The sequence below is a fragment of the Salmo trutta genome, chromosome 23 (genome assembly GCF_901001165.1).
Source record: "Salmo trutta chromosome 23, fSalTru1.1, whole genome shotgun sequence".
NCBI lineage: Eukaryota > Metazoa > Chordata > Actinopteri > Salmoniformes > Salmonidae > Salmo > Salmo trutta.
The window spans coordinates 35,146,839-35,171,124 of record NC_042979.1 but is presented as its reverse complement, the minus strand read 5'-3'; the positions used below and the strand labels follow the sequence as shown (position 1 = coordinate 35,171,124).

The 24,286-nt window shown below is 45.0% G+C and overlaps 1 protein-coding gene across 3 annotated transcripts in view; it reads right to left on the bottom strand.

Annotated features, from left to right (window-relative positions):
• Positions 1–24,286, bottom strand: part of ogdhb (oxoglutarate dehydrogenase b) — a 48,596-nt gene that overhangs the window by 11,406 nt on the left and 12,904 nt on the right. For 2 of the 3 annotated variants that reach the window (XM_029709991.1, XM_029709990.1), the window contains 9 exons: positions 17,452–17,640; positions 17,265–17,358; positions 8,726–8,841; positions 8,457–8,611; positions 7,167–7,313; positions 6,817–6,907; positions 2,684–2,863; positions 2,442–2,570; positions 288–467 (listed from right to left, as the gene is read on the bottom strand). In XM_029709991.1, coding sequence (XP_029565851.1) covers positions 288–467; positions 2,442–2,570; positions 2,684–2,863; positions 6,817–6,907; positions 7,167–7,313; positions 8,457–8,611; positions 8,726–8,841; positions 17,265–17,358; positions 17,452–17,640 — 1,281 coding nt within the window. Of the gene's footprint in view, positions 1–287; positions 468–2,441; positions 2,571–2,683; positions 2,864–6,816; positions 6,908–7,166; positions 7,314–8,456; positions 8,612–8,725; positions 8,842–11,453; positions 11,499–17,264; positions 17,359–17,451; positions 17,641–24,286 lie in introns of all 3 variants that reach the window. The other variant, XM_029709992.1, reaches the window with a different exon arrangement.

Here is a 24,286-nt window from a genome sequence, read left to right as displayed (position 1 = left end):
TCTGTATTTAGATCCACCTGCTCGAGACAAATTCCGCTATTGTTTTGCCATGTCTGTGCTGAGAAGCAGTCGAGCTGGATAAATGTTTTTCTAAGGAACGCCCCTTTGATATAAAGGTGAAGTGATATAAATTGATGTAATGATGCAGCTGACCACCAGAGGGAGGCAATTCTTAAGAGGTAAATTAAGAGGCAATTCTTAAGAGGTAAACAAACAACGAAAACCGTGTTTGTCAGTGCTCTTCCGTTTGCCTAATGAACACCACCCTGATCAGGGAACACACTCACCAAGTCTACCACCACATCCTTGTGAAAGGTGGCTCTCCACTCGGCGGCGACGTTACACACATACATGACGGCCTCGGGGTCATCAGCATTGACGTGGAAGATGGGGGCATTGACCACCTTGGCCACGTCTGTAGGGTAGGATGATGACCTCGCCACCCTGGGGTCGGTGGTGAAACCAATCTACAGGGAAGAGAGACAGATGGTTAGAGGGTGTGTGGGTGGGGGGAGCGGGCATGTAATGGGGTTCTTCTGTGAATGTGACAGTGATGTAGGAAGTTTTGTGTGTGTGTGTGTATGTATGTGTAGGGTACAGAGAACAACAGGCCATTCATAGGGCAGTTAAAGTATGTTTGTTACCTGGTAGTTAATCCCAGAACCAAATGTTGTGTACACTAGCTAACTCTATTTACGGAAGTAAGCCCCTCCCCACGACAGAAATGCCCCAAATGTCCAGTAAAACTCCCCCTCTACTTTAAGCATCACCTCCACAAAATCAGGATTTGTCAAGAGTCAGTGACACAATACACCAAATGAAGATCGTCAGAACATTTTACATTTACATTTTAGTCATTTAGCAGACGCTCTTATCCAGAGCGACTTACAGTAGTGAATGCAGACATTTCATACCATTTTTTTTTTTCTGTGCTGTGTCAGAAGAACTTGGACAGTGCCGTGTGTAGTGTTGCAGGATGTGTTACCTGGTTGTTGACCACCACATGGACAGTGCCGTGTGTAGTGTTGCAGGATGTGTTACCTGGTTGTTGACCACCACATGGACAGTGCTGTGTGTAGTGTTGCAGGATGTGTTACCTGGTTGTTGACCACCACATGGGCAGTGCTGTGTGTAGTGTTGCAGGATGTGTTACCTGGTTGTTGACCACCACATGGACAGTGCCGTGTGTAGTGTTGCAGGATGTGTTACCTGGTTGTTGACCACTACATGGACAGTGCTGTGTGTAGTGTTGCAGAATGTGTTACCTGGTTGTTGACCACTACATGGACAGTGCCGTGTGTAGTGTTGCAGGATGTGTTACCTGGTTGTTGACCACTACATGGGCAGTGCCGTGTGTAGTGTTGCAGGATGTGTTACCTGGTTGTTGACCACCACATGGACAGTGCTGTGTATAGTGTTGCAGGATGTGTTACCTGGTTGTTGACCACCATATGGACAGTGTCGTGTGTAGTGTTGCAGGATGTGTTACCTGGTTGTTGACCACCACATGGACAGTGCCGTGTGTAGTGTTGCAGGATGTGTTACCTGGTTGTTGACCACCACATGGACAGTGCCGTGTGTAGTGTTGCAGGATGTGTTACCTGGTTGTTGACCACCACATGGACAGTGCTGTGTGTAGTGTTGCAGGATGTGTTACCTGGTTGTTGACCACTACATGGACAGTGCTGTGTGTAGTGTTGCAGGATGTGTTACCTGGTTGTTGACCACCACATGGACAGTGCTGTGTGTAGTGTTGCAGGATGTGTTACCTGGTTGTTGACCACCATATGGACAGTGCTGTGTGTAGTGTTGCAGGATGTGTTACCTGGTTGTTGACCACTACATGGACAGTGCCGTGTGTAGTGTTGCAGGATGTGTTACCTGGTTGTTGACCACTACATGGACAGTGCCGTGTGTAGTGTTGCAGGATGTGTTACCTGGTTGTTGACCACTACATGGACAGTGCCGTGTGTAGTGTTGCAGGATGTGTTACCTGGTTGTTGACCACTACATGGACAGTGCCGTGTGTAGTGTTGCAGAATGTATTACCTGGTTGTTGACCACTACATGGACAGTGCCGTGTGTAGTGTTGCAGGATGTGTTACCTGGTTGTTGACCACTACATGGACAGTGCCGTGTGTAGTGTTGCAGGATGTGTTACCTGGTTGTTGACCACTACATGGACAGTGCCGTGTGTAGTGTTGCAGGATGTGTTACCTGGTTGTTGACCACTACATGGACAGTGCCGTGTGTAGTGTTGCAGGATGTGTTACCTGGTTGTTGACCACTACATGGATAGTGCCGTGTGTAGTGTTGCAGGATGTGTTACCTGGTTGTTGACCACCATATGGACAGTGCTGTGTGTAGTGTTGCAGGATGTGTTACCTGGTTGTTGACCACCACATGGACAGTGCTGTGTGTAGTGTTGCAGGATGTGTTACCTGGTTGTTGACCACTACATGGACAGTGCCGTGGGTAGTGTAGGAGGGCAGGTCAGAGAGGTGGAAGGTCTCGTAGACAACCCCCTGGCCTGCAAACGCTGCATCACCATGGATCAGGATGGACATCACCTGGAACACACACACAGAAATATAAATGCAAACACACACGCAGAAAAAAAACGGTGTTTGTGTGCATGTGTGTGTGTGTGTGTGTGTGTGTGTGTGTGTGTGTGTGTACATACTCTTTTTCCCTCTGTGTCTCCACAGTAGAACTGCTCAGCCTTGGTCTTGCCCTGCACCACGGGGTCCACAGCCTCCAGGTGGGAGGGGTTAGCCATGAGTGACAGCGTGATGTTCCTATCAGTGACCCGGTTGATCCTACGGTGCCACATCCCCAAATGGTACTTCACATCTCCAGAACCCTGATAGAGAGAGATAAAGAAAGGGCATGTTCAGAAGTGAAATGGAGGTGAATTGTATGAGTAAAAATTTTTCATTTTCTTTAGCTTCTGATAGGACTTTTTCCATGTTATTCACTTTCCACATTTTGTTACCTGGAGTTTCCACATTGTGTCACCAGGAGGGTTTCTATTGTGTCACCAGGACGGTTTCTATTGTGTCACCAGGAGGGTTTCTATTGTGTCACCAGGAGGGTTTATATTGTGTCACCAGGAGGGTTTCTATTGTGTTACCAGGAGGGTTTCTATTGTGTCACCAGGAGGGTTTCTATTGTGTCACCAGGAGGGTTTATATTGTGTCACCTGGAGAGTTTCCACATTGTGTCACCAGGAGGGTTTCCACATTGTGTCACCAGGAGGGTTTCTACATTGTGTCACCAGGAGAGTTTCCACATTGTGTCACCATGAAAGTTTCCACATTGTGTCACCAGGAGGGTTTCTATTGTGTCACCAGGAGGGTTTCCACATTGTGTCACCAGGAGAGTTTCCACATTGTGTCACCAGGAGAGTTTCCACATTGTGTCACCAGGAGGGTTTCCATTGTGTCACCAGGAGGGTTTCTATTGTGTCACCAGGAGGGTTTCTATTGTCTTACCAGGAGGGTTTCTACATTGTGTCACCAGGAGGGTTTCCATTGTGTCACCAGGAGGGTTTCTATTGTGTCACCAGGAGGGTTTCTATTGTCTTACCAGGAGGGTTTCTACATTGTGTCACCAGGAGGGTTTCTATTGTGTTACCAGGAGGGTTTATATTGTGTCACCAGGAGGGTTTCTACACTGTGTTACCAGGAGAGTTTCCACATTGTGTCACCAGGAGGGTTTCTATTGTGTCACCAGGAGGGTTTCTATTGTGTCACCAGGAGGGTTTCTATTGTCTTACCAGGAGGGTTTCTATTGTGTCACCAGGAGGGTTTCCACATTGTGTCACCAGGAGAGTTTCCACATTGTGTTACCAGGAGAGCTTCTATTGTGTCACCAGGAGGGTTTCTATTGTGTCACCAGAAGGGTTTCCACATTGTGTCACCAGGAGGGTTTCCACATTGTGTCACCAGGAGAGTTTCCACATTGTGTCACCAGGAGAGTTTCCACATTGTGTCACCAGGAGAGTTTCTACATTGTGTTACCAGGAGAGTTTCCACATTGTGTCACCAGGAGAGTTTCCACATTGTGTCACCAGGAGAGTTTCCACATTGTGTCACCAGGAGGGTTTCCATTGTGTCACCAGGAGAGTTTCCACATTGTGTCACCAGGAGAGTTTCCATTGTGTCACCAGGAGGGTTTCCACATTGTGTCACCAGCAGAGTTTCCACATTGTGTCACCAGGAGAGTTTCCATTGTGTCACCAGGAGAGTTTCCACATTGTGTCACCAGGAGAGTTTCCACATTGTGTCACCAGGAGAGTTTCCACATTGTGTCACCAGGAGAGTTTACACATTGTGTCACCAGGAGAGTTTCCACATTGTGTCACCAGGAGGGTTTCTATTGTGTCACCAGGAGGGTTTCTACATTGTGTCACCAGGAGGGTTTCTACATTGTGTCACCAGGAGGGTTTCCACATTGTGTCACCAGGAGGGTTTCCACATTGTGTCACCAGGAGAGTTTCCACATTGTGTCACCATGAGAGTTTCCACATTGTGTCACCAGGAGGGTTTCTATTGTGTCACCAGGAGAGTTTCCACATTGTGTCACCAGGAGTTTCCATTGTGTCACCAGGAGAGTTTCCATTGTGTTACCAGGAGGGTTTCCACATTGTGTCACCAAGAGAGTTTCTACATTTTGTCACCATCAGAGTTTCCACATTGTGTCACCAGCAGAGTTTCCACATTGTGTCACCAGGAGAGTTTATATTGTGTCACCAGGAGGGTTTCCACATTGTGTCACCATGAGAGTTTCCACATTGTGTCACCAGGAGAGTTTCCACATTGTGTCACCAGGAGAGTTTCCACATTGTGTCACCAGGAGGGTTTCCACATTGTGTCACCAGGAGGGTTTCCACATTGTGTCACCATGAGAGTTTCCACATTGTGTCACCAGGAGGGTTTCCACATTGTGTCACCAGGAGGGTTTCTATTGTGTCACCAGGAGGGTTTCCATTGTGTCACCAGGAGAATTTCTACATTTTGTCACCATCAGAGTTTCCACATTGTGTCACCAGCAGAGTTTCCACATTGTGTCACCAGCAGAGTTTCCACATTGTGTCACCATGAGAGTTTCCACATTGTGTCACCATGAGAGTTTCCACATTGTGTCACCATGAGAGTTTCCACATTGTGTCACCAGGAGGGTTTCCACATTGTGTCACCAGGAGGGTTTCCACATTGTGTCACCAGGAGGGTTTCCATTGTGTCACCAGGAGAGTTTCCACATTGTGTCACCAGGAGGGTTTCCACATTGTGTCACCAGGAGGGTTTCCATTGTGTCACCAGGAGGGTTTCTATTGTGTCACCAGGAGGGTTTCTACATTGTGTTACCAGGAGGGTTTCCATTGTGTCACAGGGAGGGTTTCCATTGTGTTACCAGGAGAGTTTCCATTCTTCACCTGGGTTGTTATCTTTAGGGCACCAATGGACATCATGTCCCCCCCGTACTGTACTCTATACCATCTACTGCATCTTGCCATCTTGATGTAATAAATGTATCACTAGCCACTTGAAACAATGCCACTTTATATAATGTTTACATACCCTACATTACTCATCTCATATGTATATACTGTACTCTATACCATCTACTGCATCTTGCCTATGCTGTACGGTCATCACTCATTCATATATTTTTATGTACATATTCTTATTCATTCCTTTACACTTGTGTGTAAAAGGTAGTTGTGAAATTGTTAGGTTAGATTACTTGTTGGATATTACTGCATGGTCGGAATTAGAAGCACAAGCATTTCACTACACTCACATTAACATCTGCTAACCATGTGTATGCGACCAATAACATCTGCTAACCATGTGTATGTGACCAATAACATCTGCTAACCATGTGTATGCGACCAATAACATCTGCTAACCATGTGGATGTGACCAATAACATCTGCTAACCATGTGTATGTGACCAATAACATCTGCTAACCATGTGTATGTGACCAATAACATCTGCTAACCATGTGTATGTGACCAATAACATCTGCTAACCATGTGTATGTGACCAATAACATCTGCTAACCATGTGTATGTGACCAATAACATCTGCTAACCATGTGTATGTGACCAATAACATCTGCTAACCATGTGTATGTGACCTATAACATCTTCTAACCATGTGTATGTGACCAATAACATCTGCTAACCATGTGTATGTGACCAATAACATCTGCTAACCATGTGTATGTGACCAATAACATCTGCTAACCATGTGTATGTGACCAATAACATCTTCTAACCATGTGTATGTGACCAATAACATCTGCTAACCATGTGTATGTGACCAATAACATCTGCTAACCATGTGTATGTGACCAATAACATCTGCTAACCATGTGTATGTGACCAATAACATCTGCTAACCATGTGTATGTGACCAATAACATCTGCTAACCATGTGTATGTGACCAATAACATCTGCTAACCATGTGTATGTGACCAATAACATCTGCTAACCATGTGTATGTGACCAATAACATCTGCTAACCATGTGTATGTGACCAATAACATCTGCTAACCATGTGTATGTGACCAATAACATCTGCTAACCATGTGTATGTGACCAATAACATCTTCTAACCATGTGTATGTGACCAATAACATCTGCTAACCATGTGTATGTGACCAATAACATCTGCTAACCATGTGTATGTGACCAATAACATCTGCTAACCATGTGTATGTGACCAATAACATCTGCTAACCATGTGTATGTGACCAATAACATCTGCTAACCATGTGTATGCTCTGTACTGGCTGTGTAATTTACCTCATCAGCAGCTTCCAGCTTGGAGTCAAACTGACAGAAGATCTGATCCAGCTCCTTACGGATCACATTGGCCAACACATTCAACCTCCCCCTGGAGAGAGAGAAACTAGGATAAACTTTTAGCTTTCATGTACTGTATAGTAAATGTTACAAGTCTAATGAACAGTCTGAGTTTTCCAGTAAAGAACATGTTAAACAGCATGTAAGTAGTTGTAATGGAAACTGTGAATATTCCCGGGATCCCAGCAACCAGGAGAGCTACAACAGTATGTTGAGACCGGTGTCTAGTACTACCGTAGCTACGCTACGTGTGGAGCAGCCTGTGATTGGTGTTTCCATGGTAACAGTACCTGTGGGGCATGCCCATGATGATGCTCTCTACTCCGTTCATGCTGGACTTGTCGATGATGGTCTTCAGGGCCGGGATGAGAGACTCACAGCCCTCCAGACCAAAACGCTTCTCTGATGACCACTTCCTCTGGAGGAACTCCTCGAACCTGACCAACAGGAAAAAGGAAGTCATACAAGGTTAGGCCCCGCCCACTCCTCATTTTACCCAGTCCAGAATTCAGTCATAGAGTTATACAGTGAAGTCCAGAATTATTGGATCCCTTGACAAAGAGCAAAAAAGACTATAAAATAATACAAATACTGATCTATATTGTATGTAAAAAATACATAAAAATTATATTCTTTTATACTAATACAATTGCTCAGAAAAATAGATTTTGTTTGACAAGTAATAATAAAAAATCTCAAAATGATGAAGGTCAAAATGATTGGATCCCCTGTTTTCAATACTCCATCACCCTCTTGCGAGGATAACGACACTAAGACATTTTCGAAAATGTTTTATGAAATTGGGGAACACATTGGGAGGAATCTTAGGGGCTCCAGAGTGGTGCAGCGGTCTAAGGCACTGCATCTCAGTGCTAGAGGTATCACTACAGACCCTGGTTTGATTCCAGGCTGTATCACAACGGGCCGTGATTGGGAGTCCCTTGGGGCGGCGCACAATTGGCCCAGCATCGTCCGGGTTTGACCGGGGTAGGCCGTCATTGTAAATAAGAATTTGTTCTTATCTGACTTGCCTAGTTAAATGAAGGTTACATAACTTTTTTTTTAAACAATAGACCATTCCGCCATACATAATCAATCCTTGATAACCTTTGTCTGCGCTTATGGACTGCCCTCTTCAATTCAAACCACAGGTTTTAAATGGGGTTCAAGTCCAGAGAATACAGAGATGACCATTGCAAAATGTTGATTTTGTGGTCAAGTAACCATTTCTTTGTGGATGTTGATGTGTGTGGGGGGTTATTGTCTTGCTGGAAGATCCACTTGCGGCCAAGTTTTAGCCTCATGGCAGAGGCAACCAGGTTTCTGGCTAAAATGTCCTGGTACTGGGTAAAGCTCATGATGCCGTTGACCTTAACAAGGGCCCCAGGACCAGTGGAAGCAAAATAGCCCCATAATATCAAAGATGCACCACCATTATTTTACAGTAGGCAAGAGGTATTTTCAGCATTTGCATTGTTCTTTTGAAGGCCAAACCCACCACTGGTGTGCGTGGCCAAAGACCTCTATTTTTGTGTCATATGACCATACTTACAGACACACAGACAGACACACAGACATACTTGGTGGATCGAACCATTCTGGTCAGCAAGGTCCTCTTCTCCTCCAGGGTAAATTGCATGACACCTGGCCTCTCAAACTTCTGTCTGATCCACTGGCACTGCTCCAGGTCATTAATGAACATGAACTCTACCCCAATAGACTGACAGTATGCCATCTACAGGACAGGAAAAGAGAGGTGAGGTCAGTGTGTGTGCGTGTGTGTGTGCATACTATTTTTATTAGTAATGACTAAGTGTGTGTTGTATACGATGCGGCGGATCTACTTTACCTCGAGGCGGCTTATGATCTCTCTGAGGGGCAGAACGCTCTCGCTGCCCCCGATGAAGGTGCTGGTGGGGAGCCGGAACACCTTGTCCAGGTCAGACTCATCCAGACCATAAAACCCTGCCATCATCACCATGGAGACAGAGGATAGGGGTGAAGAAACAAAATATAATGTCAGGAGAGAGGAAGTGGTGATCCGAGGAAGAAAGAGGGATGAAGAACGACAAAGAGAGTGAGGGGGGGGGCATGGAGATGGAAGGCAAATATAAACATCAAACCTACTTGATATCTAGAGAAAGACACTTTATTCGAATCTAAGTTATACATACAGCCAAAAAGCTCAGCATTGATTGGTTAAAAGCTCATAGAGGCACAACATTAGTTTGATGGATAAAAACAGGGTTATTGCATGACACGAGAGATGGGAGGGATAGGATCAGGTGACAGAGAGCGGAAGAGATGAAGAGAAAGAGGGGGAAGAGACAATACCAATGTTAAAATGGAGAAAGGTGTTGGAGAGAGGTGACAAATGTAATTCAGCTTCTAGAATACTGTACTTCTAGATTCTAGAAATTCTATTATAGAGTGGTATAGCAACAGGAGAGAGGGATGATTTCCTGTCTGGAATGAAAGGGTGAGTGATGATGCAAATACAAAATGGCGGCAAGCAATGGTGTGCACTTGATAGGATGTCACAGAGAATCCTAACATATGGAATTGTTTTAAGATTGTCAAACCAAGGATCATTTAACTATTTGATTTAGAATTTTAGAACCCCTTTAGGTATAAAAAAAAGTATTTAAAAAAGTGTTTGATGAAACACTGAATTTGACCTTTCTGCTATTAGCCCATAGAAATACATTGAATAACAAATTCAATATGGTCATTTTCAGATATACAGGATAAAGTTGATCATTTCATAACGAGGACAGCAAACATTTTTGCAAGGTGCACTGCATGGCCGAAGCGGGAGGAGAAAACAAGAACTCCATAAAAACATCCAACATCCGATTTAGAGATGGGGTGAAATCCTTTATAGATGTGCTATATATTCATTGGCTATGTCATAGCTAATTTGTAAATTATAAATATTGATACATTAGTAGCTCAAACACAATCTGCAAAAATGACAAGTTCATTTGTGGGTGATGGTGATTTCAGAACCAAAGCGGAGGGACAAAAAACAGGCTACATTGCCCCCTAATATGATAGTGGTAATGAGATGGTAGATGCCTATTCTCCCTTATGGCTCAACTCAGGTGCCCACATAGTACATACACCATAGACATACATTATTTACAAGTACACACACACACACACAGACAGAAGTCAGCTCAGACAGAGCCAACTCAGAGAGGCCCAGCTCAGAGAGGCCCAGCTCAGAGAGGCCCAGCTCAGAGAGGCCCAGCTCAGAGAGGCCCAGCTCAGACAGATCCAGCTCAGAGAGGCCCAGCTCAGACAGATCCAGCTCAGAGAGGCCCAGCTCAGAGAGGCCCAGCTCAGACAGATCCAGCTCAGAGAGGCTCAGCTCAGACAGGCCCGGCTCAGAGAGGCCCGGCTCAGAGAGGCCCAGCTCAGAGAGGCCCAGCTCATGAGCTCCATCAGCAGCAGGTTTTCATGTAGAATGGAAAATGAATGTTAGTGTATCGAATCGTATCGCATTGAATGTATTGTATCAGAGCCCAGGTATCTAGAGTTGTATCGAATCGTCTTGAAAGGGAAAGATGCACATCCCTAACACACTTGTAGGCGCTCACACACACACACGCACTTCAGAAAAAACAAACCTGGGACCACTCTACTTCTACCACTACACTACACTCTACTCAGAGCAACTAGATAGATAGACAAGAGCTACAGCAAGGGAGCGTAGCGTTATGACTGTAGCGTAGCGTTATGACTGTAGCGTAGCGTTATGACTGTAGCGTAGCGTTATGACTGTAGCATAACGTTATGACTGTAGCGTAGCGTTATGACTGTAGCGTAGCGTTATGACTGTAGCATAACGTTATGACTGTAGCGTAGCATTATGACTGTAGCGTAGCGTTATGACTGTAGCGTAGCGTTATGACTGTAGCGTAACGTTATGACTATAACTATGGTTCCCTAAAGGAGGGAAACGAGGTACAACATACTATGGGGAGCCGCACTATCGCGATCTACAATCACACTTGACAAGGTCAATGAAATCCGCGCCTTGCTGGAAGCCCCGCCATCCACAGATGATAAGCGTGAGGCTCGGATTCATTCCTTCAATTTAATACCACCATCGAGCCCAGGAACTGGCAGTGCGGGGCCAAACAGGTGTTGTACCACGTTCCCTCCTTCAGGGAACAGTAGTTAGTCATAACGCTACGTTCCCTTTCAGTCAGTCAACTTCGGTATAACATAATATGGGGAAATATAATCACGCCACAAGCCGACCCCAACGGATACTAAATGAAAACGGCCCATGACACACCACCCAGACCTGACCCCGCCAGATGCGGCTGTCTGGGTATTGCGCACATGGCACTCTGCTTAGTGACTTTCCCCTGTCCCAGCCGTAAGAATCCTGTGGGCCTCTCTATCTGAGAGTGTAGTCTTAGGGACACAGTCAACCAGTACGTAGGGACAGGGAATTGGTGACAGTTTGGAATCAGGCTGCAGCAGTATGGGGGCTAGTGGAGCTAGAGGAATTATACTAAGAGCATAGGATCCTGGGTATTGTAGTCTAGGGGGTGTGTCCATACCTCCAGCTGTGAGATCATACAGTCGCTCTTTATACCCAGAGATGTCTGGGGGACACAGAGAGAGAGACACACACATATGTGTTAGTGAAATGTACACACACATGGGTCAGTGACGCACATGTGCACATATAGACACAAACAAGACACATTCTGGTGCACACCCACAGATGTCTCTTAAAACCTGTTTAGGATGGGGGCAGTATTTTCACGGCCGGATGAAAAAACGTACCCGATTTAAACTGGTTACTACTCTTGCCCAGAAAGGAGAATATGCATATTATTAGTAGATTTGGATAGAAAACACTCTGAAGTTTCTAAAACTGTTTGAATGGTGTCTGTGAGTATAACAGAACTCATATGGCAGGCAAAAACCTGAGAAAATTCCAATCAGGAAGTGGACTGTCTGAGAATTGTAGTTCTTCTTTTCATTCTCTATCGAAACTACAGTATCTGTGGGGTTACGTTGCACTTTCTAAGGCTTCCATTGGCTGTCTAAAGCCTTCAGAAAGCGGATTGAGCCTTCTCCTGTCTCTGGGCAGAGTATAGTAGCTCAGTTTCTATTGTCCGGTTGGAATATTATCGCTATTTTACGAGAAAAAAAACATAAAAATGTATTTTAAACAGCGTTTGACATGCTTCTAAGTATGGTAATGGAACATTTTTACTTTTTTTGTCTCGAAATGCGTTACCCTTTGGATAGTGACCTGAATGCACGAACAAAACGGAGGTATTTGGACATAACTATGGATTATTTGGAACAAAAACAACATTTCTTGTGGAAGTAGCAGTCCTGGGAGTGCATTCTGACGAAGATCAGCAAAGTAATACAATATTTCTAATACTAATTCTGAGTTTAGTTTACCCTGAACTTGGCTAGTGTCAAAATAGCTAGCCGTGATGGCTGAGCTATGTACTCAGAATATTGAAAAATGTGCTTTCGCCAGAAAAGCTATTTTAAAATCTGACACAGCGATTGCATAAAGGAGTTCTGTATCTATAATTCTTAAAATAATTGTTATGTATTTTGTCAACGTTTATGATGAGTAATTTTGTAAATTCACCGGACGTTTTTGGTGGGAATACATGTTCTGAACATCACACGCCAATGTAAAAAGCTGTTTTTGGATATAAATATGAACCTAACTGAACAAAACATACATGTATTGTATAACATAATGTCCTAGGAGTGTCATCTGATGAAGATCATCAAAGGTTAGTGCTTCATTTAGCTGTGTTTTGGGTTTTTGTGACATATATGCTTGCTTGGAAAATGGCTGTGTGATTATTTTGGTCTATGTACTCTCCTAACATAATCTAATGTTTTGCTTTCGCTGTAAAGCCTTTTTGAAATCGGACAATGTGGTTACATCAAGGACAAGTGTATCTTTAAAATAGTCGTATGTTTGAGAAATTGAAATTATTGGATTTTTGAGGTATTTGTATTTCGTGCCACGCTGTTATAGTGACCGCTAGATGCAACAGGTTAAACACACATACAAACCAGGATATTGCTTCACATTTTCACATTAGCATTTTCTAAAAGGTGTTGAGTGTCCTGTCAGCTAAAAGTGACAGCCAGTCAACCAGCCAGCCAATCAGTTCGTCTACTGAAGCTCAACAATAACAGTTTTGAGCCACACAGAACCAAAGGGCTGAAGACAACTCATTGACCCTAACACCACATAGGCCATCTATCTGTACATTCCATGTCATCACTCTTTTTTGAACTCTGTAACCCTTTCAGTGCACACTCACACGCACGCATATGCAGACATTACACAAACCCACATGCATGCACACACACACACACACCCTTTCACTGCCTTCCCTATCGTTGCTTGTGTGAATGTCACTAGAATAGCGTGCTGAAAATGAGCGTTGTTTTACATGAAGGCCTTGTGAGAAAGCAAGATGGCACAATAAGACCAGTCCCCAACGTCATCATGATATTGTCAGACCTTTTAACCCACAGTCCCCCATTCAGTTAACCCTACATGGGTTGTGGGGGTGGAGAAACACACATTTCCATGTGGAACGTTCTGACAGATTGCATGATGACATCACAATGGAGGAATTCCAGTAGAGAATTCCAGAACAGAACCCTTATGTTCTCTTATCTCTAGCATGTACATGGATACTATGGAATATTACTGTTTTACAAATGTGGGATCTTAATTTGATCACTCTTTTGTTGTTGAGAATTTACCTGCACCACAGGAAATGTATATTAGCTCTGTGATTTACATAAATTCACTGAAAACCCACACTAACACACAGTTATATTAACAGCATTGCACTTTTCATGTAGCTTACTTTTTGCCAGCTAATAGCCTAACCACCGATCAAGCAACATTATGGACTAATCGTTCAAATCCTGTGCTGCAGGATTATTTTGCTGTGACAATATAGGTCAAATTAAGATCCAACATCTGTATGTGTACTGTAAGAGATCATTACCTAGAGATTACCAAGGCAGGAAGAAGGAGTGATTAGGTAACAGTATGTGTGTAGAGATAACTAACAGTACGACAATCTGACTCTCTGTTCCTTAAACGTGACTGAGAATGACTGAAACAAAATGTCGGCACATGATATTTATCCATGGCATATGCAACACTAGCACAGCCATATATATATATATATATATATATTCAAGAAATATATACACTTCTCAAAAAAATAAAGGGAACACTTAAACAACCCAATGTAACTCCAAGTCAATCACACTTCTGTGAAATCAAACTGTCCACTTAGGAAGCAACACTGATTGACAATAAATTTCACATGCTGTTGTGCAAATGGAATAGACAACAGGTGTAAATTATAGGCAATTAGCAAGACACCCCCAATAAAGGAGTGGTTCTGCAGGTGGGGACCACAGACCACTTCTCAGTTCCTATGCTTCCTGGCTGATGTTTTGGTCACTTTTGAATGCTGGCGGTGCTTTCACTCTAGTGGTAGCATGAGACGGAGTCTACAACCCACACAAGTGGCTCAGGTAGTGCAGCTCATCCAAGATGGCACATCAATGCGAGCTGTGGCAAGAAGGTTTGCTGTGTCTGTCAGCATAGTGTCCAGAGCATGGAGGCGCTACCAGGAAACAGGCCAGTACATCAGGAGACGTGGAGGAGGCCGTAGGAGGGCAACAACCCAGCAACAGGACCGCTACCTCATCCTTTGTGCAAGGAGGAGCAGGAGAAGCACTGCCAGAGCCCTGCAAAATGACCTCCAGCAGGCCACAAATGTGCATGTGTCTGCTCAAACGGTCAGAAACAGACTCCATGAGGGTGGTATGAGGGCCCGACGTCCACAGGTGGGGGTTATGCTTACAGCCCAACACCGTGCAGGACGTTTGGCATTTGCCAGAGAACACCAAGATTGGCAAATTCGCCACTGGCACCCTGTGCTCTTCACAGATGAAAGCAGGTTCACACTGAGCACGTGACAGACGTGAAAGAGTCTGGAGACGCCGTGGAGAACGTTCTGCTGCCTGCAACATCCTCCAGCATGACCGGTTTGGTGGTGGGTCAGTCATGGTGTGGGGTGGCATTTCTTTGGGGGGCCTCACAGCCCTCCATGTGCTCGACAGAGGTAGACTGACTGCCATTGGGTACCGAGATGAGATCCTCAGACCCCTTGTGAGACCATATGCTGGTGGGGTTGGCCCTGGGTTCCTCCTAATGCAAGACAATGCTAGACCTCATGTGGCTGGAGTGTGTCAGCAGTTCCTGCAAGAGGAAGGCATTGATGCTATGGACTGGCCAACCCGTTCCCCAGACCTGAATCCAGTTGAGCACATCTGGGACATCATGTCTCGCTCCATCCACCAACGCCACGTTGCACCACAGACTGTCCAGGAGTTGGCGGATGCTTTAGTCCAGGTCTGGGAGGAGATCCCTCAGGAGACCATCCGCCACCTCATCAGGAGCATGCCCAGGCGTTGTACGTGGAGGCCACACACACTACTGAGCCTCATTTTGACTTGTTTTAAGGACATTACATCAAAGTTGGATCAGCCTGTAGTGTGGTTTTCCACTTTAATTTTGATTGTGACTCCTAATCCAGACGTCCATGGGTTGATAAATTGGATTTCCATTGATTATTTTTGTAGGATTTTGTTGTCAGCACATTCAACTATGTAAAGAAAAAAGTATTTAAGAAGATTATTTCTTTCATTCAGATCTAGGATGTGTTGTTTAAGTGTTCCCTTTATTTTTTTGAGCAGTGTATATGAAATTCAAGAAAATGATATCATGGCTTTAGAAGCTTCTGATAGAATAATTGACATAATTTGAGGCAATTGGAGGTGTACCTGTGGATGTATTTCAAGGCCTACCTTCAAACTCAGTGCCTCTTTGCTTGACATCATAGGAAAATCAAAAGAACTCAGCCAAGCCCTCAGAAAACAAATTGACTTCCACAAGTCTAGTTCATCCTTGGGAGCAATTTCCAAATGCCTGAATGTACCACGTTCATCTGTACAAACAATAGTATGCAAGTATAAACACCATAGGACCACGCAGCCGTCATACCGCTCAGGAAGGAGACGCGTTCTGTCTCCTAGAGATGAACGTACTTTGGTGCGAAAAGTGCAAATCAATCCCAGAACAACAGCAAAGGACCTTGTGAAGATGCTGGAGGAAACAGGTACAAAAGTATCTATATCCACAGTGAAACGAGTCCTATATCGACATAAACTGAAAGGCCGCTCAGCAAGGAAGAAGCCACTGCTCCAAAACCGCCATAAACAAGCCAGACTACGGTTTGCAACTGTACATGGACACAAAGATCGTACTTTTTGGAGAAATGTCCTCTGGTCTGATGAAACAAAAATAGAACCGTTTGGCCATAATGACCATGGTTATGTTTGGAGGAAAAAGGGGGAGGCTTGCAAGGCAAAGAACACCATCCCAACTGTGAAGCACGGGGGTGGCAGCAGCATGTTGTGGGGGTGCTTTGCTGCAGGGGGGACTGGTGCACGTCACAAAATAGATGGCATCATGAGGCAGGAAAATTATGTTGATATATTGAAGCAACATCTCAAGACATCAGTCAGGAAGTTAAAGCATGGTCGCAAATGGGTCTTCCAAATGGACAATGACCCCAAGCATACTTCCAAAGTTGTGGCAAAATGGCTTAAGGACAACAAAGTCAAGGTATTGGAGTGGCCATCACAAAGCCCTGACCTCAATCCTACAGAAAATGTATGGGCAGAACTGAAAAAGCATGTGCGAGCAAGGAGGCCTACAAACCTGACTCAGTTACACCAGCTCTGTCAGGAGGAATGGGCCAAAATTCACCCAACTTATTGTGGGAATCTTGTGGAAGGCTACCCGAAATGTATGACCCAAGTTGAACAATTAAAAGGCAATGCTACCAAATACTAATGGTGGCAGACCATATTTGAGGCCTGTCAGTCTCCGTTACCCCCTTGACCCCTCCCCTCCTCTCCTCACCCAATTTGTCACTGGAGGTGATGATGTCAGAGGAGGGAGGACCAGCCAAGATGCCCAAAGGGTCCAGCTGCACCACGTGGTGACTCCGAATCTACAGGGGGCAGTAGGGGCAGGTCCGAGAGAAGGGGGGCAACAAATTGAACAAATAAATAAACAAATAAACAAAACAGAAAAAGAGAGCAGAGGGGAGGGAGGAAACAGAGAGGCGAAAGACAAAATAAATAAACAAATAGAAGCAAAAAATAAGAAAAAAAAGAAAGGAAGGGAGAAGACAGAGGAAGAAGAAAGAAAGACAATCAGAAAGATGAATCAGAGTTGGCGCCACACAGCAGTGAGACAGGCGCACATTTCTCACCAACTTTCTTCAAGCCCAGCATTACTGGGGACTCATCAAAGTCTATCACACCGATGTCCAGAGGGTCCAGCTTGGCTATGTGGTGCCCCCGCACCTAGACACATACAGGGCAACCACACTCAGTGTGAGTGTTTACGTGTGCGTGTGCGTGTGCATGTGCGTGTGTGTGTGTGTGTGTGTACAGTACCTGGTACGCTCGTACGAGTGACTGTACAGCCAGATGGTCCTCCACTAGCTTCTCCACGTTAGGTTGAGCTCTAACCATCACCTGGGCGTTGGCCAATCCCAGAGCAGCACCACCCAGAGGAGGAGGGCTCTGATAGGCTGCACCTGGTGACGCCCCAGTGTTGGCATTCCGGAAGAAAATATCCCACGACTACAGAGAGAGAACAAATAGAAGAGGGAGGGAGAAACATACTTTAGCTTGGTTAGAAATCCATCAATCCATGTATGCCAGGTATTCGCCAAGAAATGACATGGTTAAATGGTATTTACACAGTAATAACCTATGAATTACTCTTGTTCCTTTGGAATTAATTTAAAAACAAAACACCACTACAAGACACCATTTAGTACCAGGTAGTAAGTTAACAATTGCATTGCCTAATAATATCTACTCAACTTAGGTCACCAAGTAACATAGAGCAAAGTTAAAGTCATTTAGCCCTGTCAGTCACAGTGAGTGCTACAGAACAGGTTTTGCAACATGTGGAAGTGTTGCTGAACAGTAGTGTTTAGGGGTTGGTTCTTAGCTCAGTAATCTATGTTAAGCATTGGTTGACCAGAGCTAAAAAAAACTGTTAGAACAGCTGTGATATGCACACACACACACAAAAACAAACACACAAAAACACACACATGCATGCAGGTAAAAACCATGCATGCATATGTGTGCACAACCACCGGCCTTCTTTGCTCGCTTTGAGGACAATACAGTGCCACTGACACGGCCCGCTACCAAAACCTGTGGGCTCTCCTTCACTGCAGCCAATGTGAGTAAAACATTTAAACGTGTTAACCCTCGCAAGGCTGCCGGCCCAGACAGCATCCCCAGCCGCGTCCTCAGAGCATGCGCAGACCAGCTGGCTGGTGTGTTTAAAGTCATATTTAATCAATCCTTATCCTAGTCTGCTGTTCCCACATGCTTCAAGAGGGCCACCATTGTTCCTGTTCCCAAGAAAGCCAAGGTAACTGAGCTAAATGACTACCGCCCTGCAGCACTCACTTCCGTCATCATGAAGTGCTTTGAGAGACTAGTCAAGGACAATATCACCTCCACCCTACCTGACACCCTAGACCCACTCCAATTTGCTTACTGCCCCAATAGGTCCACAGACGACGCAATCGCCATCACACTGCACACTGCCCTTACCCATCTGGACAAGAAGAATACCTATGTAAGAATGCTGTTCATTCACTACAGCTCAGCATTTAACACCATAGTACCCTCCAAACTCGTCATTAAGCTCGAGACCCTGGGTCTCAACCCCACCCTGTGCAACTGGGTCCTGGACTTCCTGATGGGCCGCCCCCAGGTGGTGAGGGTAGGTAACAACATCTCCACCCCGCTGATCCTCAACACTGGGGCCCCACAAAGGTGCGTTCTCAGCCCTCTCCTGTACTCACTGTTCACCCATGACTGCGTGGCCATGCACGCCTCCAACTCAATCATCAAGTTTGCAGACTTGATTACCAACAACGACGAGACGGCCTACAGGGAGGAGGTGAGGGCCCTCGGAGTGTGGTGTCAGGAAAATAACCTCACAGTCAATGTCAACAAAACAAAGGAGATGATCGTGGACTTCAGGAAACAGCAGAGGGAGCAGCCCCCTATCCACATCGACGGGACAGTAGTGGAGAAGGTGGAAAGTTTTAAGTTCCTCGGCGTACACATCACGGACAAACTGAAATGGTCCACCCACACAGACAGCGTGGTGAAGAAGGCGCAGCAGCACCTCTTCAACCTCAGGAGGCTATAGAAATTCAGCTTGTCACCAAAAACACACAAACTTTTATAGATGCACAATCGAGAGCATCCTGTTGGGCTGTATCACCGCCTGGTACGGCAGCTGCTCCGCCCACAACCGCAAGGCTCTCCAGAGGGTAGTGAGGTCTGCACAACGCATCACTGGGGGAAAACTACCTGCCCTCTAGGACACCTACACCACCCGATGTCACAGGAAGGCCAAAAAGATCAAGGACAACAACCACCCGAGCCACTGCCTGTTCACCCCGCTATCATCCAGAAGGCGAGGTCAGTACAGGTGCATCAAAGCTGGAACCGAGAGACTGAAAAACAGTTTCTATTTCAAGGCCATAAGACTGTTAAACAGCCATCACTAACATTGAGTGGCTGCTGCCAACATACTGACTCAAGCATTTTGCTACACTTGCATTAACATCTGCTAACCATGTGTATGTGACAAATAAAATGTGATTTGATTTGAAACACACACACACAATCACACACACACACACACACACACACACACACACACACACACACACACACACAGGTATGCGCACAGCTATACAATGATGACTACTCACACAGGCATTAGTCTGGTTCTCTGGTGAGGCTTCCAGTCTCTGATTGGCATTTTGGAAGAGATTGGGCCAACCATGTGGTCAACGACAACCACCCACCCACACAGACCCACAGACACACCCACAGACACACACACACACAGACACACACACAAGTGCATAATTGTTTCTAACCTGGGAGAGGTTTAATGAGCTTACAGGCTTTAGAGATCAGTCAGTTAAACTGGAATACAATAGAGACTGTTTTGCTAGCAAAGAGGGGAATATGTTCCGGGATTCATCCGATGGCATTGAGGAGTACACCATATCATTCACCAGCTTCATCAATAAGTGCATCGATGACGTCGTCCCCACAGTGACCGTACGTACATACCTCAACCAGAAGCCATGGATTACAGGCAACATCCTCACTGAGCTAAAGGGTAGAGCTGTCTTTTTCAAGGAGCGGGACTCTAACCAGGACGCTTATAAGAAATCCCGCTGTGCTTCCCAACGAACCATCAAACAAGCAAAGCATCAATACAGGACTAAGATTGAATCCTACTACACCAGCTCTGACGCTCGTCGGATGTGGCAGGGAAGCCCAGCCACGAGCTGCCCAGTGACAAAAGCCTACCAGATGAGCTAAATGACTTCTATGCGTGCTTCGAGGCAAGCAATACTGAAGCAACACTGAAACATGCATGAGAGCACCAGATGTTGCGGACAACGGTGTGATCACATTCTCCATAGCCGATGTGATTAAGATCTTTAAACAGGTAAAAATTCACAAGGCCGCAGGGCCAGATAGATTACCAGGATGTGTACTCAGAGCATGTGCTGACCAACTGGCAAGTGTCTTCACTGACATTTTCAACCTGTCCCTGATCGGGTTTATAATACTTACATGTTTCAAGCAGACCACCATACTCCCTGTGCCCAAGAATGCCAAGGTAACCTGCCTAAATGACCACTGACCCATAGCACTCACATCTGTAGCCATGAAGTGCTTTGAAAGTCTGGTCATGGCTGACATCAACAGTATCATCCCAGAAACCCTAGACCCACACCAATTCGCATACCGCCCCAACAGATCCACAGAAGACGCAATCTCATTTGCACTCCATACTGCTCTTTCCCACCTGGACAAGAGGAACACCTACATGAGAATGCTGTTCATTGACTACAGCTCACGTTCAGCACCATAGTGCCCTCAAAGCTCATCACTAAGCTAAAGACCCTGTGACTAAATACCTCCCACTGCAACTGGATCCTGGACTTCCTGGTGGGCCACCCCCAGGTGGTGAGGGTAGGCAACAACACATCTGACACACTGATCTTCAACACAGGGGTCCCTCAGGGGTGCGTGCTTAGTCCCCTGATGTACTCCCTGTTCACCCACAACTGCATGGCCAAGCACGACTCCAACACCATCATTAAGTTTGCAGACGACACAATGGTGGTAGGAGGTCTCCTCCCTGTAGGCTGTCTCGTTGGTCACCAACAAGCTAGCATGGTCCAAACACACCAAGACAATCTTGAAGAGGGCACAACAATGTCTATTCCCACTCAGGAGACTGAAAAGATTTGTTATGGGTCCACAGATTCTCAAAAAGTTCCACAGTTGCACAATCGAGAGCATCCTGACTGATTGCATCATCGCCTGTTATGGGAACTGCTCGGCATCCGACCGCAAGGCACTACAGAGGGTAGTGTGTACGGTCCAGTACATCACTGAGGCCAAGCTTCCTGCCATCCAGGATCTCTATACCAGGCGGTTTCAGAGGAAGGCCCTAAAAATGGGCAAAGACTCCAGCCACCTAGTCATAGACTGTTCTCTCTGCTACCGCACGGGAAGCGGTACCAGAGAGAACAGTCTAGGTCCAAAATGCTCCTTAAACCTCTTAGTGCGGAGATGCCGCTAGCAGGATCAAATTCGACAACATCCGGTGAAATCGGAGCACGCCAAATTCAAAATACAAAATCGTAATATTAAACATTCATGGACAAGTGTCATACATGATTCTTTAGCTTAGAATTGTGGTAATCAAACTGTGTTGTCAGATTTCAAAAAGGCTTTACGGCGAAAGCATAGCATTCGATTGTCTGAGGACAGCGCCTCTCATTAGCATATTTTCCAAACCAGCACAGGCGTCACCAAATAACAAACAGCGATAAAATAAATCACTTACTTTTGAAGATCTTCCTCTGTTTGCAATCCCAATGGTCCCAGCTACACAATGAATGGTCGTTTTGTTCGATATTGTCCTTCTTTATATCCCAAAAACACTGTTTAGTTGGCGCCATTGAATTCAAAAATCCAGTCTTTCAACATGCATACAAAGGATTCCAAAAAGTTACCAGCAAAGTTCCTCCAAACAAGTCAAACTATATTTTTTATTAATCCTCAGGTTGTCTGTCTAAATAAACGATAATATTTCAGACGGAGATTACTATGTTCAATAGCAAAGGAAAAGAACGAAGAGTGCGCACAATTTCACGCATGCAAAAAGACAACTTTTTCCCTGGCGCTCAACTTGGAAAGACTACAAATACTTCTCATTTTTCAAAAAAACAAGCCTAAAACCTTGTATAAAGACTGTTGACATCTACTGGAAGCCATAGGAACTGCAATCTGGGAGGCAGAAATTAGATCTTTCAATAGCATTGCATTGGAAGTCATTCGGAGCTTGCAAAAACAAATTCCCGGATTGATTTTCCTTGGGTTTTTGCCTGCTATATCAGTTCTGTTATACTCACAGACATTATTTTAACAGTTTTAGAAAGTGTGTTTTCTATCCAATTCTACCAATTATATGCATATCCTAGCTTCTGGGCCTGAGTATCAGGCAGTTTACTTTGGGCACATCAGACAGGCGGAAATTCAGGAAACGAGCCTTAATCGCAGAGAGGTCAACAGCTTCTACCCCCAAGCAATAAGACTGCTGAACACTTAATAAAATGGCTACCCGGCCTACTTGCATTTATCCCCCGTTTTTTTACACTACTGCTACTCGCTGTTTATTATCTTGCATTAGTCACTTTACCCCTACCTACATGTACATATTACCTCAATTACCTCAACTAACCTGTACTCCCGCATATTGACTCGGTACCAGTACCCCGTTTATGGCCTTGTTATTGTTATTTTATTGTGTTATTCTTTTTACTTTAGTTTATTTAGTAAATATTTTCTTAACCCTTGTGTACTCTTAACATTATGTATACTCCCCTTGTTCTAAGGGTAAAAAATGACCCGCCTTCACTAAACCCCTAAAATACAGCAGCTTAATTGAATTTTATACCCAAAATCTATTTTGCATGAAAAAACAACCTGTCATTCATCACAAACTTTGTGAATATCTGGATTTTCCCTCTTCACAATGCAGAAAGACTGCATTTAATCAGTGGACACCACTCACTTTTATTACGACACACCTGTCATAATTGTTTTCTTTTACTAAAGTAGAGGTTTATTATTATTATTATTGCTAAAGGTACTGCATAGGTGTAAAAATATTTTTTTAGCAAGAGATTACTTGTAAAGCCTAAGAAAGTGGCAGAAATGTGCAGAAAGCAGTTTTGAAGACATTTTATTGAAGGGAAACAATAACAGTCTTGAACTTTTTTGGCAACATAGTGATATTTTTATTTATTTCACCTTTATTTAACCAGGTAGGATAGATCAGGACAAGATTCAGCCCCCTGAACAGCTTTCACAAGCGCTGCAGAGGCTGCTTTGCGGTGGAGGCGGTCCCTTCTTTGAAAGTGCCTTTCCCAGCTGCTTCAGGAACACCCTCCTCTTGTTCCGGCATCCAGGTAGGGTTGATATTGTTCCATATCACGAAGGCATTGTATGAGGACACATCAATGACGTTATGGAAGATAACCAGGGGCCAGCGGGCAGTCATCCTCCTGCAGCTGTAAGTTCCAATCACCTTGTCCAGGTTGTCCACGCCTCCTTTGTTGTGGTTGTAGTCCAGGATGATGGCTGGCTTCCTGTCCTCACGATCACTAATCTCAGCCGTTTTGTGCAGTGTGCTCAGGAGGACCACATTCTTGTTCCTCGTTGGGAGGTAAGAAACTAGAGTGGTGGTGGTGAAGGCAAACTTTGAGAAGGCCTCTCTCCCCCTTGTTGCGAGGAGTGCAGGGGGAGCTCAAGCTTGTTCTTTCTGTGCCAACCATAGTGATCTTCCTCTTCAGGAGCTGCTGGCTGAGTTCATAAGAGGTGAAGAAATTGTCACGTGATATTGTGCCCCCTCAGTCCATCTGTCACATCAAGCACAACCCGCATCCCCTGGTTCTTCTCTGGGCCTTCATCGGTAGGCTTCCCTGTGTAGACTTGCATCTTCCAAGCATAGCTGGATTGTGTGTCACAGGCAACCCATATCCTGATGCCATACTTTGCTTGCTTGCAGGGCATATGCTGCCGGAAAGGACAGCGACCTTTTGACAAAAGAGATCGCTATCAGTAATTAGTATCAGTGTCACAGAAA